Source organism: Panthera onca, chromosome B4 (assembly GCF_046562875.1).
Source record: "Panthera onca isolate mPanOnc1 chromosome B4, mPanOnc1 haplotype 2, whole genome shotgun sequence".
Taxonomy (NCBI): Eukaryota; Metazoa; Chordata; class Mammalia; order Carnivora; family Felidae; genus Panthera; species Panthera onca.
Window position 1 is genome coordinate 98,576,613 of NC_138345.1, and position 19,214 is coordinate 98,595,826.

At 35.9% G+C, this 19,214-nt stretch overlaps 1 protein-coding gene across 6 annotated transcripts in view; it reads right to left on the reverse strand.

The window, feature by feature from the left end:
- Positions 1 to 6,831: 6,831 nt before the first annotated feature.
- CAPS2 (calcyphosine 2) overlaps positions 6,832 to 19,214 on the reverse strand; it is a 57,802-nt gene continuing 45,419 nt past the window's right edge. For 5 of the 6 annotated variants that reach the window (XM_078449663.2, XM_078449665.2, XM_078449662.2 and 2 more), the window contains 2 exons: positions 18,520 to 18,616; positions 11,891 to 13,969 (listed from right to left, as the gene is read on the reverse strand). In XM_078449663.2, coding sequence (XP_078305789.1) covers positions 13,794 to 13,969; positions 18,520 to 18,616 — 273 coding nt within the window. In that variant the 3' untranslated portion in view covers positions 11,891 to 13,793. Of the gene's footprint in view, positions 9,427 to 11,890; positions 13,970 to 18,519; positions 18,617 to 19,214 lie in introns of those variants that run through there. The other variant, XM_078449664.2, reaches the window with a different exon arrangement.

Genomic DNA, 19,214 nt, shown 5'->3' on the forward strand with positions numbered 1-19,214 from the left:
TTTTGAGACAGAGAGAGAGAGAGAGAGAGCATGAACAGGGGAGGGTCAGAGAAAGAGGGAGACACAGAATCTGAAACAGGCTCCAGGCTCTGAGCTGTCAGCACAGAGCCCGACGCGGGGCTCGAACCCACAGACCGCGAGATCATGACCTGAGCCGAAGTCGGATGCTTAACCGACTGAGCCACCCAGGCGCCCCAAAAATTGTCTTTTCTTGAATGTCCACTGATTGTTGGCTGTCCTTTCATATGTAAAAGTGAGAAGCTGACTGGAAGAAGTGCATGGGTTTGTGTTGATGGGTGGAGGGTATTAACCTGGTTGTCTGGGATTCTAGGAGCTAGACAGGAGAAGCAGCCTGCTGGTCTTGCATTTCAGCATGTAGATTTTTGCATTAACTTACCACTCTTACTCCCTACACACACACACACACACACACACACACACACCTTATCCTGTGTGCCTGTTGTCTCTGAACTCAGAGGCTCCTTGGGCTCAGTTTCTCCAGACTAAGCATGCTATTACCTATGATGCATGTGGGTGGGGTAGTTTCCTGACTGCTCAGAAAGTGTAAGGAACCAGGGAAATTCAACCAATTTGTATATAGATTTTCAACCATTCCTGTTGCTAATCATACCTCACTCCATGTTCTAAGCATTCTGAAAGGGAAATTAGATCAATTCTTACAGGTACTCCTCCTCTTATAGGCATTTGGATTCCCCTTTTTTATGGTCTGCTAAAACCATTAAATTTCCTCCATAAGTTTGTTGTCTAAACTTAAAAAAAATCTTTCATCCACTATTCTTCACTGATATTTTAATGAAAAATTTGGAGGGAGAACTGCTGGACAAAGATGGTCAGCCTACTAAGTTTTACTTGAAGGGCTCCATAGTTAACTTGATATTTCTAAAACATTGGACAACATCATAGGTATACATATGGTTTGGGGGCAATATGTAATGCCATATAACAAATGTAACATTAGAATAGACTTCTGGCTCCACCTTCAAAGAATAATCAGAATTTGAGCCTCCTAGCAGCTATCATCCCAATTCAGTGATATCATCCTTGACCAAGACACTATCATCTATCATGTGGATTCAAACAGTATAGCAAATGACAGAAGCCAATCTGGATTTACTCTGATGCCTGAAATCTCCCCAAGAGCTGACTTCACACTATGCTTGCTAGCATTCAGAGGAGATGTCCTACGTTATGCTTGTACTGTTCAATGACTAAATGCCTAGGAGTCATGTTAAGTAACAGGCTTTGTTTTCTCCCCAGACTTAAATCTGACATAACGTTCATTTGTCACTCTAATATGTGTGTACCGGCCTCTTAACTCTCTTCTGTGGCTGCCTTTTGTAGAAGGGGTCTAGACCACTGACAGAACCCTTATCTGGTGAGAAGAAGTGGGTGTAGAATGCAGGAGAAGAAAGCTTCCCCCACTGGCAGGAGCCATCTTGGCTGATGTTTTGTAGTTTTGCCAAAATAAGTGCAGTGATCATTTGTCGAATAATCAGCCTCCTCTTGCTTATTATGTAGCTGCAGTTCCGAGATTTGCTTTCAGCAAACCCAAAAAGAAAAATATGAACCACATGCTCTTGACAGTAGGTAGTTGATTCAGTACTAACATTAGGACCTTATCCCCGAACCTCAGAAAACAAGCACAGTTTAATGCAGCTGGTAGAATGGGAGCATATGAATGAAATACCACTTTCAAGACCTGCCGAGTAGCTTGGGAAAGCTTTAGAGTGAGATGAATGTCTGTGGAATACGTGGGTGGCTACTAACCACTGGACATAAGTGAAAATGCACTTCCCATGTCTAACCCCATTTTTCCAACCACAGCCAGGAAAGGCCAACAGTTGGAATACACCCATTCCCAACCATCCCCACCCTTTTTCAAAAAAATCTGAATGTTCATCCGTGTGTATTCTTGACCCCATCTTCTCCCAAACGACCTACTACTCCATCAGTACCTCCTGTTTTTTAAATCTCCTTCCCTTTTACCTTCTTTTTATTATTCTTAAGTAGTACCCTTGATTTATCTTCACAAGTGTGTTTTGCCTTACATTCAATTTTGTCTGGTATTAATTTAGCTTTTTCATCTTTCTTTTGATCATTTTTTGAATGGTATATATTTCCTCATCCATTTTGATATGGTTTTAATTTAGGTAATTAATTATTTAATTTGGGTATCCTTATAAGTAGCATGTGGCTAAAATTTTTATTCAATATGATAAAATCTGCCTGATGAAATTAGCCTAATTGTATTTATTACAGTTACTGATATTGTATTAGGATTTTACTAAATCTTATTTTGTGGTTTCTGTTTAGCCACAGTTTTTCATAGATTCCTTCCCTACCTATCTTCTGTTTGATAAATATTTTTATATTTCTTTTTTTTCTATGATGATTTATTTTCTTTAAGTTTATTTATTTATTTATTGTAAGGGAGAGAGAGAGAGGGGAGAGAGAAATAGAGACAGTGTGTGTGTGTGTGTGTGTGTGTGTGTGTGTGTGTGTATGGGAGGGGCAGAGCAAGAGGGAGAGAGAGAGAATCCCAAGTAGGCTCCATACCATCAGCACAGAGCCTGATGCAGGGCTTGAACTCATGAACAGGGAGACCATGTCCTGAGCCAAAATCAGGATGCTCAACCAATTAAGCCACCCAGGTACCCCTCTGTGATGATTTCAAAGCTGAAGATTGCATTTTTATTCTTTCTGGTGATTTCCGCTAAAATTTTGGCATGAATACTTAACTATAATTTTTAACAAACGTTAACAGTATTTCTACCTCTACCCCTAACCAATCACACTGTCTTTTACAATCTTTTCCCACACGGTGTTATTGTTATTGTTTAAAGTTTTCATTTTATCCTTTATTTGTTTAGAGTTTTCATTTTATCCTTTATTTTAAATCCATACAAAAAATAACTTCATTGAGTAGCTCATTTAATTTTTTGTCACTTGCTTGCATTTGGAGCAAAAGATATAAACCATCTTGAAGCCCTTAAACTTAGGAACATGTTCAAGTCTCTCCTCACTGTTCTGGAGGGGTTCCAGGGCTGTCAACAGATTCTCAAAGGGGAACACTGTCAAAAGATTAAGGACCACTCACCTTCAGAATAAAATCCAAGTCCCTTCTCATGGCATACAAGGCTCCCAGAACCTGCTCCTACCAATACCTCCGGGTTTCTGCCATTCCTTATAGGACCAGTCAAATTCCAGCAAAGACAAAGCGGTACACGAACATACACGTGCATGCACTCACAAGAGTACAGAAACACACATGCGCAGAGCACAGCACATACTATGCTGTCCCTTACTTCTGAACATTTGCTCATGCTCAGTGAGTCTAGAATGCCTTTCTCCTCCACACTTCTCCCATCTTTGTCTCTGATATCCACTAGCTAACTCCATGAGCATTTTCCTATGATTAGCCACCACCATCACATTGCTGGGACCTCCATAGTTGTTTATATTTTATAATTTGGCTTTTCTTTTTTTTCAATGTTTGTTTGTTCGTTTTTGAGAAACAGAGAGTGAGCCAGGAAGGGGCAGAGAGAGAGGGAGACACAGAATCTGAAGCATTCTCCGGGCTCTGAGCTGTCCACACAGAGCCCAAGGTGGGTCTTGAACCCCCAGACTGCAAGATCACGACCCAAGTTGGTCGCTTAACTGACTGAGCCACCCAGGCGCCCAGCTTACCTTTTTATAATATGACTGTTTCCCACATTAGACAAAGAGTCACATGAACATAATGAGTCTGTCATTCACGTTTGCATTCTCTAGTGCTTGGCTCAGCACCTGACATATAGGAAGTACTCAATATGTATTTGTTGAAGGAAAAAACAAAGGAGAAGAACTACAGACTTGCTTAAGGATAAAAAGCAATTAGGCTAAATACTTTCAATTAAGATCAGAGTCTATCTCTAGCTTCAGAATTAGCCAACCATAAGGAACACCAGTGAGACTCTTAATGCAGAAATGAGAATTCGATCATCTAATTGGAAAATAATAGTGAAACAGGGACCGTACAAAATAATTGTTTCTGGGGTGTATGTATGTGCAAACACACATACATGCATATCACATATTCTTTGTTTCTGTTTTTCTATAAGATAACTTCTTCTTACTGAGTTCTGAGGAACAGATGTCTCAGGAAATATAATTGCTGGGTCCTACCTGGAGGTTGGGGGTGGGGGGATCTTGAAGGTAACAGAGGAAAATGGGGAGACATTAATCTCACTCCATTAAGAAAAAAAAAGATATTTAGGATATAATGATGTATAAATATGCCATTTATAAGACAGAAGATAGAGATTCAAAAAAATGGGGAATCACATTAATTTAATATAAGAGAATATAGACATGGATATTACACCACTGAAATTTAACTTTAAAATATATGAAAACAACACCTGAATAATACAGCAAAATTGGTAATCAACATATAAAATATAAAAATTGAATATAAATATTCAACATAAAAATTCTGAAATTAAAAAAAAAATACAAAGATAAGTGAAAAATCAGAAAATATGCCCAGTATCAGATGAGCAAGCTGAATACTGTGATATGTCCTAAAATAGGCTTAAATTTCAAGAAAAAGTAAGTAAAGAATTCTCTGAACTCCAAAAGCAGTAAACAACTTACTATCAGGAAACCAAAGTCAAGAGTGCTTCAGACTATCAGACAGTGGGGTGACACCGTCAGAGTCTGAAAGAGAAAGTGTGTGATCCGAGACTGGTACACTCCTATTCTAAGAGATGCCAATTTCCAACATCCCTTCCACTCATACATCATTCTTCAGAGAACAATAGAGTGTGGTACTTAGAACACTACTAACAAAGGATTGCAGGAAAATTCGAAGTAACATCTTCAGATGTCTTACAAATTACTTATTTTAGTGATGTGTAAATAATGGGGAGATTAGAGAATGGCCACTTAAAGGGGTAAAATACAAACGCCCCGAAGGAAAGAAGTTGGCGTGGATTGTAAATAACTCCAATAATTTCTGGAACAAAATTGCACGTTAAAAAAACATCAGTTTTTCATATAGCAGTCCTAAAGAATGTGACAGGAGAGAAAGAAAAACATAAAAAGCATAAAACATCTGATATACTAATGATCCAAACATATTGGGATTGCTGAGGCAGATACAATTTTATGGATTTATGTCAGCTGACAGATATTTATTGTGTATTTATGCATCAGATGCAAAGCCGGAGGCTATACTAGACTATGGGAACTTAGTGACGAACAATTAAAAGTGGCAATTGCCCTCTCAAGGCAGGTAATGGTTGATATAAACGAATGTGAGTGGCAAAGTGGTACAGAGGATAAATAGTGCTATGGTGAGTAAAAGGAGTTCTAAAATTTCTGGCACTACAGATGAAACCTGAAAGTGTGTTTTGAATTGTTTATAAGAAATTTCAGAACTAGAATGATACCTTCTGAATGACACTGAAATACGAAAGGAAACGTAAGTAGGAAGTGCATCAAAATTTGGGGCGCCTGGGTGGCTTGGTCGGTTAAGCGTCCAACTTCGGCTCAGGTCATGATCTCACGGTCCGTGAGTTCGAGCCCCACGTCGGGCTCTGTGCTGACAGCTCAGAGCCTGGAGCCTGCTTCTGATTCTGTGTCTCCCTCTCTCTCTGACCCTCCCGCATTCATGCTCTGTTTCTCTCTGTCTCAAAAATAAATAAACGTTAAAAAAAAATTAAAAAAAAAAAAATCTTACCCTACATCTGCCTTCCAGCCTTCGTTGTCTTAGGGAAGTAACTCCATTACAACTTATGCAAGTGTCATCTTTCCTGTCTCTTCCCTTATTTTTCTAGCATATGTGCAAATACATATCTGCATGCACACACACACACACACACACACTCACACACTCATCTAGAATATAATTTCCATATCTGTCCATGCTGCCAATCACTTATCACACTTAGCAGTCACTGGCTTCTTCATCTGCAGTTTCTGGGACCTATAAAGCTTCTTGAGGACAGAAAGCAGACCTTATTCTACGAGGGGGTCTAAGCAATACCCCTCGCTTCTCTGTCTCACTAGAAGCTCTCAAAAGTCCCTTTTTCCACTTCAGGTGGGCCTATATCCATTACAGTTGTAGTCTACTTAAACAAACTCCCTTTTAACACACACACACACACACACACACACACACACACACACTACTCAAAGATAGGTGAGAATAAATGATCCCTCGAGCCTCATTCTAAGAAAACAGGCAAGCTTTTGTTTTTACTGTCCCAGAGTTGGAAGCAGAAATGATAAGAACTCAACTCAGGATCTGAATTTTTTCTGCATCTTATAGCAATAAGAACCAAACATAAATTATTCTCTCTACAAATTATCTTGCCATATTTATTAGAGTCATTGGTGAAACAGGGGAAATGGACAAATTTTTTTCATCAAGAGAATTATATGATACTTAATCTAAGACAGTGATAAACTCACTAACTGCCAGAACTAATATAATATAATGAGTAACTGTTGCAGAGGTAAAATATGTTCTACAAAGCTATGACTTTATATTATAGTTCAATTTCATTTATCTTTAATAAAGTATAACTTTGGATTCTATGTATCACTCATTCATATAGACGTATCATGCCTATTTTCTTCTTTAATGTCTCAAAAGAATTTTATAAACCATGGGCCATATTAATTAAATCCCTGATTAGTTAGCAAAATGTTTTTACTATCTTTGTTTTATTCAAATTCTAATTAAGGATTTGTTGTGCTTACTATTTTTGTACAAAAAATAACCCCAGAACTTTGCAGCCTAAAGCAACCATTTTATTTTGCTCACAGAGTTATGGGTCAATTATACTTCAATAAACCTGAAATTAAAAATAAACAGAATGTAGAAAAGCTCATCTAGGTGGTTCTTACTTGGGGTCTGTCAAGTGAATATGGTGAGAGGTTGGTTGGGGCTGCAATCGACCCAAGATGACTCACGCCCATGGTAGACAATTGATACTATCAGCTGGGAGACCAGAGCACCTCATACAACGGCTCCAATCTGGCGGTCTCATATAGTCTGACTTCTTGCTTGGTGGTCAAATCTTGCAACAAGCAGTGAAGACACTTTGTGGCTTTTTCTTGCCTAGTCTGAGAAGTCACACAGCATCACTTCAGCCACAATCTATTGTTACAATCAAGTAACAAGTACATATCCAACTAGAGAAGACACACACCCCACCTCTGGGTGTGAGGTTAAGCTCACTAGGTAAGAACACTTTATGGGATGAGATACTGTCCCAGCCATCTGTAGAAAACACAATCTCTTACTGGATGCAAAAGACAATTGACTGCCTTAGGGTACACGCCGAAGATGTTAGGAATGTTGCCTAACATCTCTATAGATATAAAATTCATCTTCCACATGTATCATCTTCCAATTAATTTCAGTAACAATAAATTTTGTTACTAATCACTCTTTCAAACTGTCACCTTACTACATACTTCGTAAGAAAAGAATTGATAGCTTTAATACAAGATTTTGATTTTCCTTCATGGGCTCTGATGAAAGAAGAGAATTCATCTCTCTTTTAAAGAATAATTCTGGGGCATCTGGGTGGCTCAGTCGGTTAGGTGTCTGACTCTTGATTTCTGCAGGTCATGATCTTGTGGTTCGTGAGTTCGAGCCCTGTGCCAGGCTCTGAGCTGACAGTGCAGAGCCTGCTTGGGATTCTCTCTCTCCCTCTCTCTCTGCCCCTCCCCTGCTCACTCTCTCTCTCTCTCTCTTATTTTTTCTCTCTCTTAAAACAAATAAATAAGCTTTATTAAAAAATAAAAAAAAGAATGGTTCATATGATTGCCATTTGGGATTAATCAGAAAAATAAAGAAAATTCTTCATTAATTTTTTATTTCAGGCAAAAAAATACAAAAGAAATAAATGTATACTAAGTTACATGTGTCTGCTAGATTGTATTAAGCACTATGCCTAGAGATATAGCCACATCTACATCTCTTAAGTATATCCATATTTATACCTATAGTGAGTCCTTCAGTAAAGACTCAGTGACATTAAGTAGCTTCCCAAAGTCATACCTAATTTGTATCAGAGCTCAACTTTGAAATCAATATTCGGTGACTTCAAAGGTTGTGTCCTTTCCACATCATTTATATTAAAATATTATTAAAGTACATGTTTTTTTCTTGATGTAATGGTCATATCCAAATACATCATCAAAATTACTTTTCCTTGACATCATATATTTTTTAAGTTTTTCTATATGAATCTCTTCAACTACTGGATAAGTGTACAACTTTCATAAGTGACACATAATGATTTCCTTGAATGGCAGTCACCTGTTCCATATTGGCTTTCTAATCATCTGAAAATCCCAGGAAACTCAGCATACAGTTGCAAAGGTGAGAATCTTTTCATTTGTATCTAAACTTCAGCCATACTCAGAAATCCCATTCTAACTTGATAAAAGCAATACTTAAACACAACAGAGACCATGGCTGTTTTCTCCTTGCATAAAATTCATCACCAGATAAATAATTTTATTCAAACCCTTACAAATAACTTTGCCTTGCTTAGAAATCCAAAAACTATACAAATTAGCTTACACAGGTTGAAGAAATCTTAAAATGTGTATCCAGTAATACATTTCTATAATTTATTCAATCAAATCTCCAAAATCTTAACCATTTCAGTTGTTTATAGAACACCTGAAATGCCATCTCAATAATACCTTAATAAATCATGACTTCAGAGGGATGAATTATTATTATTACTCCCCTGATAGGACACAGTTCTTCCATGCTCCACTGTGTCTAGTTTATACCTGTGTTATATCAAGCATGAACTAGGGGCATTTAATTTTTTAACTTTTTTAATGTTTATTTGCTTTTTGAGAGAGAGAGCGAGGGACACAGACAGGGAGACACAAAACCTGAAGCAGGCTCCAGGCTCTGAGCCGTCAGCACAGATGGAGGGCTCGAACCGACGAACCGCGAGATCATGACCTGAGCTGAAGTCAGACGTTCAACAGACTGAGCCTCCCAGGCATCCCTATGCTACAGTGTTTTAATGCAAAAGTGTTCAAATGTAAGAACCATAACAATTGTTGCTTTAAATCACACATGTATTCACTTTGCAAATTTTGATTTAATATCTACCACACCTCAAGAGACTTTCCATTAGATACCAGGGTCATAAAGTGAAATAAGATATGGTTCTTATACTCAAGAAGCTTACAATACAATACAATACAACATAAGCCAACTAATAACTATAGTATGAAGTGATAGATGCTTCATTTATCCAATGCCAATAGGATCCAAAGAACGGCAAGTATATCAGACTCCAGAGTTTCTTGGCTTTAGTTTTCCAGAAGTGATGGTTCTTGAGGTAGTATTAGAAAACAGTAGCAGTTGATTTAGATGCGCTAATGGAGGAAACAATGTTAGACAAAAGTATCAGAGCAGTACTGAAGGCACAGAGGTTTAAAACCTCATAATCCAGGGGCACCTGGGTGGCTCGGTCAGTGAAACATCTGACTCTTGGTTTCAGCTCAGGTCATGATCTCATGGTTTGTGGGTTCGAGCCCATGTCGGGCTCTACTGACAGTATGGAGCCTGCTTGGATTCCTTCTCTCTCCCACTCTCTGCCCTTCCCCAGTTGTGTTCTCTCTTCCTCTCAAAATAAACATTTAAAAAAAATTAAAACCTCATAATCCTGTTTAAAAACTGTAAGTAGCTTAGAATGGCTGGGGGAACAAAGAGAATGAACTGTGGAGAGGGAGATCAGCTTGGGGAGACTAGATTATTTAGGTTGTCTGTCATAAGGTGAGGAGTTTGAACTTCTCTTAAAGGTGTGGGATACCATGGAAGAACTTTAATCGTTGAAATAAAGTACATTTGAGAAAGATAATTCTAGAAGCAATGTGTAGATGGGTTAAAGTAGGAATGGAGAGGAAGCAGAATTGATGTGGGGGTAATACACATGTAAAGTGGTAAGAGCTTAAGCAAAGGAATAGGCACTGAGAATAGTGAAAGGGATGGATTCAAAAGTAAGAAACCCAAGGACTTGAGACCAAGTAGATACACAAAGTGTGAGAAAAATCTACACTGAGAGCCTTGGGCAATTGAACAGAATAGTGCTACACAGTAAGTATAGTTGATCCTTGAACAATATGGGCTTGTTCTGTGCAGGTCCACTTACACGCAGATTTTTTTTTTTTTTGGTTACAGTACTGAAAACAATTTTATTTTATATATATATTTTTTAATATGAAATTTATTGTCAAATTGGTTTCCATACAACACCCAGTGCTCATCCCAACAGGTGCCCTCCTCAAGACCCATCACCCACCCCACATCAACCCTGTTTATTCTCAGTTTTTAAGAGTCTCTTATGGTTTATATATTTTTAATGTTTATTTATTTTTGAGAGAGAGAGCACAAGCAGAGAAGGGGCAGAGAGAGGGGGACAGAGGATCCGAAGCAGGCTCTGCCCTGACAGCAGCTAGCCAGACACAGGGTTCGAACTCATGACCTGAGCCAAAGTCTGACACTCAACCAACTGAGCCACCCAGGGGGCCCAGTACTGAAAATGATTTTAATAACATTTTATTTTCTCTAGCTTACTTTACTGTAATAATGCAGTATACAATACATATAATATACAAAATATGTATTAGTTGACTATGTTATCGGTAAGGGGTTCTGGTCAACAGTAAGTTATTAGTAGTTAAGTTTTGGGGGAGTCAAAAGTTATAGGTGGATTTTCGACTGCACAGGGGATCAGCATGCCTAACCTCTGTCGTTTAAGGGTCAACCATATTATACATGACTGACAGAATGAGGTCATGATCAAATGAACGGTGGCTCCACGATGAGGCACTTATTCTTTATCCTAGGAAGACATCCAAAAAAATGTTCTCCTTAGAAGTTTGTAGAACCATAAAATAAAAATGGAAGGCTATAACAGGAGCTTTTCCTCATTATCAGATACAACACTTCCCCGTCAACCCACTGAATTCTCTTTGCTCTTCTCTTGCGTGGCTTGTTATACAGGTTCGGTTCCTCCTACTTTTTCAAGCACTTTCACTGTAGATTTTTGTCCTTGCTGGCCAACTGAGTGGCGACTACAGTTTATCACAGTACATGTTTTATTTATGCAAGGACTATAAACCATAATCTCACATATATACGCATGCTAAATACTGGGCGGTAAGCACAGCCTATTGTATACAGTTCTCTCCTGAAGTAACTCACGACTTTGACTGGAAATTCCAAGTAATTAATAAAATGTGTCTTATAGATGTGTCAACACTATGGATTGTTCTAAGTCAATTTACCTGTGCAGAGTCACTGGTTCATTAAGAACATATGTTCATATAGTAAAACATTTAAAACAGGAACATACACTTTTTTACCTGTATTATACTCTAGTTACTCCAGCATTCTAATGTATATTCCTTCCTAACTAAAATACAGTACTCCTTTTTTTTTCCTAAAAAAATGTAAGTTTTCCCAAAAACTCTGTAAAACTTTATTAATAAGAGTAGAGACACTAAAATGAATATATAGACTTCAATAAACAGTATAGCTATTGGGAAAGCAGCTCTTTACCACAAACAAGTAAAGACCTTTTAAAGATCTAGAGAATGATGGAATACACTTGATATAAAATGTATGTAACATCACCATAACATATAATTTCATATTTAATATTTTAAAGTTAATCAAGAAATATTTTAGACTCTTGAAGACTGTTAAGAATTTTAAAAGCCAGTTATTATATTGTCCATGTTTGAAAATATAACCATGTAATTAAAAGCTCTCCTATTAGACTGAATACTAAATAATAGATTTTATTACACCGAAATCAGAGAACAATGCAGACAGTAAGGCAAATGCAGAATGATTTATTGGGCCAAGAATTATAATTTAACAAAATATACAGATAACATATTGAATACGTATTCCTTAACTCTACATTGAAATAACAGTGGAAAGTAATAAGAAATTAACTATTCCTAAACTCCTATATAGACAAACTTCTTGCAAACAAACACATATCAGTACTTATATTAAGAGCATGATGGTTTATTAAGAGTAAGATGTGACATTAACATGTTAAATCCCAGAAGAATCTTCCCTTTTTTCCCAATATGACAGCCTACACAATACATTTTGTGATTATATTCACAAGATGACCCAACAATGTTAAGAATAGATTTGTTATGAATAAAAAATTATCAATGAAAAACAGTACATGCATATTGAGCACCCACAGAATTAGTCATTTTAATATGAGAACAATTTGTAGGTTTTAAAATGACTATAGTTGGATACATTTTTCTAAGAATAAGAATGTGATTCAGAAATGGTGTTACTATTGAGTTACTATACTTACTATAGACTTATTTCTGCTAAAATGTCTTCCAGCATATTGTTTTAATTACAATAACCTAATGGCGGGGGTGAATTCAAAGGAATAAAGAATTTAGCTAGTGAAAATAGCACTAAAATGTTCTGATATTTTAGTGGTGAGTTTTAGTACCTACTCGAAAAAGTACTACTTTGAATGTACTGTGTTCTCACATATCACACAACTGATAATGTTGCCAATAGCATAGATGAATAAAGTTATATGCCAAAAGTCATATTCTACAACTTATTTTACTCAACACCATTCTTTTCTAATTTATGTTATCATAATATATAACATTTAAAAGTATGAACTTGGAAACAACTGAGTTTTCTCTTCTCTCTGTATTTCCAAGCAGAAGTGAGGAGAAGTGAAGGAAAATTTAGAAAGGATAATTACAACATATTTAATCATTAAATAATATCTATTGAGAAGAAAATGTTTCAGTTGTTTTAGTATAACAAAAGGAGGTTTAGAATAACATACATTCATTTTAGGACACAAACATCCTTTTACATTTTGTTAAGAATTAGAAAATTATCCCTTAGTCCATACATGTGATAATGCACTTTTTGAGATCTTTACTTAAAAATCTCAGAAAACATTCCCCCTCCCATTTTACACTGTTTCTAGCTAACTAGTAATTCTGTGTAGGTAAGAAGGATTGCAGTTAAAAATAGAATAAAAGAACGAACAGAGCTGATCACTCAAATAATTACACTGTGCTCAACTGGACCAAAAAAACAGAACAAAACAAAACAAAACCATCACATAATTTAGAAGAATTCACAAGACAGGTCAGTGTTTACATAAGCATTTTAGGGGTAAGCCTCCATCATTCTAATAATTTATCTTATGGAAAACATCTACAATCACCCCACAGGGAAAATTTCCCTTGCATATCCGTTAATTCCTTTAATATTTTCATGTTTGAAACAAGCTGAACTATTTGAAGTCTTATAGGCTTTGGGCCCAATTCCAGTCTATCAGATTGAGAGTGTTGGCAATCATATTTTGGGGAACAGGTAGCAAAAAAAAAATGGATGTGTAACGCAGTTACTATATACATGCTCCCATATAGTTTCATGAAGACATAACTTTCCTATGAAGCCTACTTAAAAATGACCTTTAAAATCTATTCAAGATAAGTAATAAATCAAAATGACAGGACTTTACAAACTTAGAGACACTCATACATGCACATGAACATACATATAACTTCATCTATCTTTCTGATTTCTCTTTTCAGACTCAATCTTTTCGAGGAAAAAAAAAAAAGTCCTAGAAAAATATATTCCAGTGTTTGACTGTATTTTACAATCACTTCATTCTCTCCTTTAAAATGCTTCGTGCTGAAGACACGTTCATTTTGAAAAACTAAATCCCCCATGGGGTACGTAAGATATTAACAAAATCTTCATCATTTACTATCCCTATACTTAGACCTTCATAGTAATCTTCAAATTCACCATATGACACTTCATCAGACTTGCTGCAGGCATCTTTTAGTGTTTCTAGAAAAGATAATTTGATTTCTTCCTCTGTGGAATGGCCTGTAAAATAGTACTGACTGTGAAACATTCTCCTTAGAAGACTAGTAAAGTGACTGATGATGATAAAGAAATACTTAATCACCTTATGAAATCTCTTCCACAATTTGAAATCGATGTCAAACTTCCCTCCAATTTATTTAAACATTTTCTTGCATGAATCAGAATTTAATGGTGATGAGTTTAGTACACATTTGAGGCCTCTTTTAAGCCTCTGATACAATGTAATACATATAGGGAAAATAAGAGTCACTAATGTAGACATTCTTCTATTTCTTAATATTTTAGAGGACTCGACTTTATTTCCATTAGAAATAAGGAAAGAAGAAAACAATTTCCAAGATTTATAGGCTGTTAACGCAGTAATGCAACGTATGAGAAATATCCTTATATTCAGGCATTAGTTATTTTATGAATCAGTTACTCATAATTGCAGCTAGAAAATATTACTGCGAACATAGGATTCAGAGGCCTATGAAAATCTTTGCTGGAAGAACTTTCACTGGATTAAATCACCCTATTTTAAACTCTGCAATTAAGTAGGTTATTTCCACTAGGTTATGTTAAATATGATTAATCTCATTCTATAGGAAGATGCTATTAAGAATGACAAAATGTAAACAAATTATAATTTTTAGTTTGTCATTTTAAGAGAGAACATAAAATATCTGATTCAGTCTTTTAATTCATTTGCTTTGTTTAATTCATAAAGAGAACAATAAGCTATTTAAATAAGTAGCTCGGATTGTATTGTGGTCAGTTAAAGGGAAGGAACCATCTCAGCCACTACCCTCCTCACGCAGATCTACTCCCAGGATCCCAGCACCGAACAGGAAAAAAGACATTCATTAAGTTTTTAATAAGAGGAAGTAATAATAAGATGGAAGTAAGCTATAGAAGGCGGTCAGGTAATACTCAAAGAAAATAGACGCCCATATATATAAAGGCAAAAAAGGGTCAGAGAAATCTATGTGACTCTCTAAATCATTCTAAAGTCATGTCGCATTTCAAAATAACACACTTAAATGGGAATACCACCTTGTCTAATGAGGTGGGCAAAATTAGGCAAGAGTTAGATCTTTTTCAAACACCAGAGGTCTCTAATGGACTCGGTAATAATTCATCGTAAAGTGCCTTTCAAACTGAAAGAATGCTTTGGATAAAATGTTTGCTGTCTTTTAAAAACATGCATGTGAGGGGCGCCTGGGTGGCTCTGTCGGCAGAGCATCTGACTCAGTTTCGGCTCAGGTCATGATCTCACAGCTAGTGAGTCTTAGACTCCCATCAGACTCTGGTGACAACACACAGCCTCTTTGGGATTCTGTCTCCCTTTCTCTCTGCCCCTCCCTCATTCTCCCTCTCTCTCTCTCTCTCTCCCTCTCTCTCTCTGCCTCTGTCAAAAATAAAGAAATAAAAATAAATAAATATTTAAAAATAAAAACTAAAAACACGCATGAGAAATACAGAACTAGTGATTATTTTATTTTAAACACAGGCTGAATGAACGACTGAATAAGTATGTTCTGCAGAAATGGTAATATAAAACAATAAATTGAATTTGTGATTGAATGTTAGTCAAGAATTAAAATTAATCAAGATCTGATCTATATAAAACATATATACCTGTTGGCAGTAGAGATTTCTTCCTTTGTTTACCATCCGTACTTTAGGATAAATGAGTTTTAACACTTTTTTAAATAAAAACATTATTTTTTTTTATTTTATAAGTTTTTATTTATTTTGAGAGAGAGAGTGTGAGCAGGGGAGGGGCAGAGAGAGAGGGGGAGAGAAAGAATCCCAAGCAGGCTCTGTGCTGTCAGCACAGAGCCCAAAGCAGAGCTCAAACACAAGACCATGAGATCACGACCTGAGCCAAAATCAAGAATCAGATGTTTAGCCAATGGAGCCAGCTATGCATCTTAGCATTTTTTATTTAAATTTGTGTTTCAAATACTCAAGAATTTTATACTTCCTCTGTACTCCCACCTAGGAAATACATAGCTTTTATCACTTGTAACTAACTTCTTTCTCTCCTCTTAGAGACCATCAAGTATTTTAATGAACAATGTTAAGTTCTATTATCTTCACAAGAAATATATTTGAAATATCTTATTTCTATTAAAGCTGAAAATAGCTTTTTCTAATAAATTATTTATGCAAAGTAAAAAAAAAGTATTTTCTACAGTTAGATTGTGCTACAAAAGCCTTAATTTAAATGAATTATAAATTGTAAACAATCTATATTCCAGAGATGGGTATGTAAATATATTATAATTTGTAATGATAGACAACAATAAAGGTTTTTTGTTTCTCTTTTTTAAAAAACAGTAATGAGTTTTCCTCTTTTTAAGGCTTTTTATGCCTTGCTAGATCTTCCTTAATGAGAATGCAAAGACGAGGTATGGAATTTCTTAAATTAACAAAGGCTTACCCAAAAACAAAAACAAAACCCTCACCAACAATTCCGTGACATCTAACAAAACTAAAGCTACTTAATTAAGATTATTAGAGGGGAGAAAATAAAGAGAAACACAATATAGGGTGTTGAAATCACCTAATTCTGAAATAAGTAAACTATCTTGTTCTTATATTTAGTAAGACTAATTAAAGGAGAAAAGCAGAGAATGACAAAGGTTTAAAGGAAAAGATACGCTAAATCCAATTAAATAATGCTAGAAATTTTCTTATGGCAACTGCAGTTCATTTAAAGTCACTGATAAGCACATTAAACTATTTTGACCTGAAACAGATTATTAGAAATTCTTTTAATATTAGAAAAAGGAAAATTCTAGAATAATAGTATTCTATAGTACTTAATAGTAGACGATCAAAATTATAAATTAGAAAGAAACTATTCATAAAATATAAATTATAAGTGGTCAAAAAATATACAAAAATGTGTTTAGCCTTCCAAGTAGCCAGGGAAATGAAAATAAAATTATTTTTAGTCTATCAGATAGGCAAAAATTTGTGGTGTTAGCATGGTAGGAGTGTAACTGAATTCTCCATCTAATGGCAATATAGCCATCTTACAATGCAATTTGAAAGTATCCATTAACATTTGAAATGCAGATATCCTAAGTCATAAAATTACCCCCTCCACCGTGGAAACAGCAGAAAATGAGCCTATGGAGTCACAAATATGCCTATTCACTTCTTCATTGTTTAGAAATTAAAAGTCTACCAACAGGAGACTAGATAGGTAGGTAAATTGTAGTATATTGATTTTTACAAAGAGTAATATACAACAAATAAAAATAAGGTGGATCAATGGGATTAATATGGAAAGAGCTCCAAAAGGTATTTTGGAGCATAAAAAGTAAATTACATAGCAATGTGTTTAGTGTACCTTTCATGTTAAAAAAAAAAAAAAGAAAGAAAAATCTTCAAGAAGTATTAGATCTTTATAGTACATATACATATTCATACAAAATTCATGGAGTAAGGATTGAAATGTATATATATTAAATGACAATAACTGTTACCTCTATAGAGGAAAGTATAATGAAAAGAGGAGAGTTACTATGGCCAAATGCTTTCATTATAATAAGAATTCATTTATAAATCAATTATGTAAAAATTAAAGTCTGAAGAAATATAGTAGGCAATACATCTCTAAAATTACAGATGTTCCTTGACTTATGATAAAGTTATGTCTGATAAACCAATCAGTTGTAAATTGAAACGGTCCTAAGCTGAAAATGCATTTAATTCACCTAATCTACTGAACACCATAGCTTGGCCTAGCCTACCTTACACGTGCTCAGAACACTTACATTAGCCTACAGCTGGGTAAAATCACCTGATGCCTATTTTATAATCTAGTTGAATATCTCATGTAATTGACTGAATACTGTACTGATAGCGAATGGCTGGAAGCGTGTGGGTTGCTGACCCTCCCAATCGCACGGCTGACTGAGAGCTACAGCTTGTCGCCCCGCACGACAGCCGCAGAGAGTACCGTACCTCCCGGCGTTAGCCAGGGGAAAAGATCAAAATCCAAAATTTGAAGTAGTTTCTACTAAACAGTTAATGTTTTCACACTATCATGAAGTCAGAATACCGTTAAGTTGAACCATCCGAAGTTGGGGACCACCTGGATGTATGCATGTATTTTCTAGATGCTCAAATTTTGACAAACGTATGTATGCTCATTACATGTATACCTCCATTCCTAGAGAAAGACGTTCACTTTCTGCCTTAAATCTTCAAGTGTAAGCACATACAGTAAAACCAACTCAGAGAACTTGCACATGTAATTATCTGTCCTCTAAATCTATTCTGTTTCAACTCAGATTCCTTGCCATCTCCTCAGTAAGAAATAAAAGTTCAATCTCAGTTTATGAATATCAGAGAAAAAAATAAGAAGACAATAGACCTATGAATTTTTAAAGGAAGGCCAAATGACTCTTATGTTTCTGGTTTAAAAAATAATTGTTTATTTCCTCCCTTAATAGCCTCAAGTCCACACTGTAAGTTAATATGATTTAAAGATATTACTTTTATTAACTAACATTTTAGAAATGTAATGCATTTTGACTCATAATAATTACCTGAAATTACTTGAGGATGCTTCTTTGCACAATAACATTTTCTTATGTCTATAATAGGCACACAGCCAGTTTTGTTGAAATCCAGTTTCATAAAGACCTAAATACAGAGAGATGTTATTTTTTTTTCTATAAACTCATTAGACATGAGAATCTAACTCCCTATTCTGAAGGTTATTTATGATCTCTAAACAAGCCAGTTTAAAAGTACTAAACTGGTATATGACGAAAGCGTCATGAATCCAGGAAGATATTAGAACAAGATGTTAGGTAACCTACGCTGGAGTATTATTTCTACCACTTCCTGGAACCCTGACCTTGAAAAAGTAACCTTACCTCTGTTGCACTGGCTTTCCTCTCACACTTTAGAGTTGAGTAAAAGACCTTACTGGTAACTTCCTGCTCTAGAATTTACAGGAAACTGATAAATGGCCAAGACAAATTACTTTGATTCAAAAAGTGATCATGTAAATATTCATCACTAAAATCAATGAGAAATTGCAATACTTTTTAAATGGCCTGTGTTGGGGCGCCTGGGTGGCTCAGTCGGTTAAGCGTCCAACTTCGGCTCAGGACACGATCTCGCGGTCCATGAGTTCGAGCCCCGCGTCCAGCTCTGGGCTGACAGCTCAGAGCCTGGAGCCTGCTTCAGGGAAGCTCTCTGTCCCTTCCCCGTTCATGCTCTCTCTCTGTCTCAA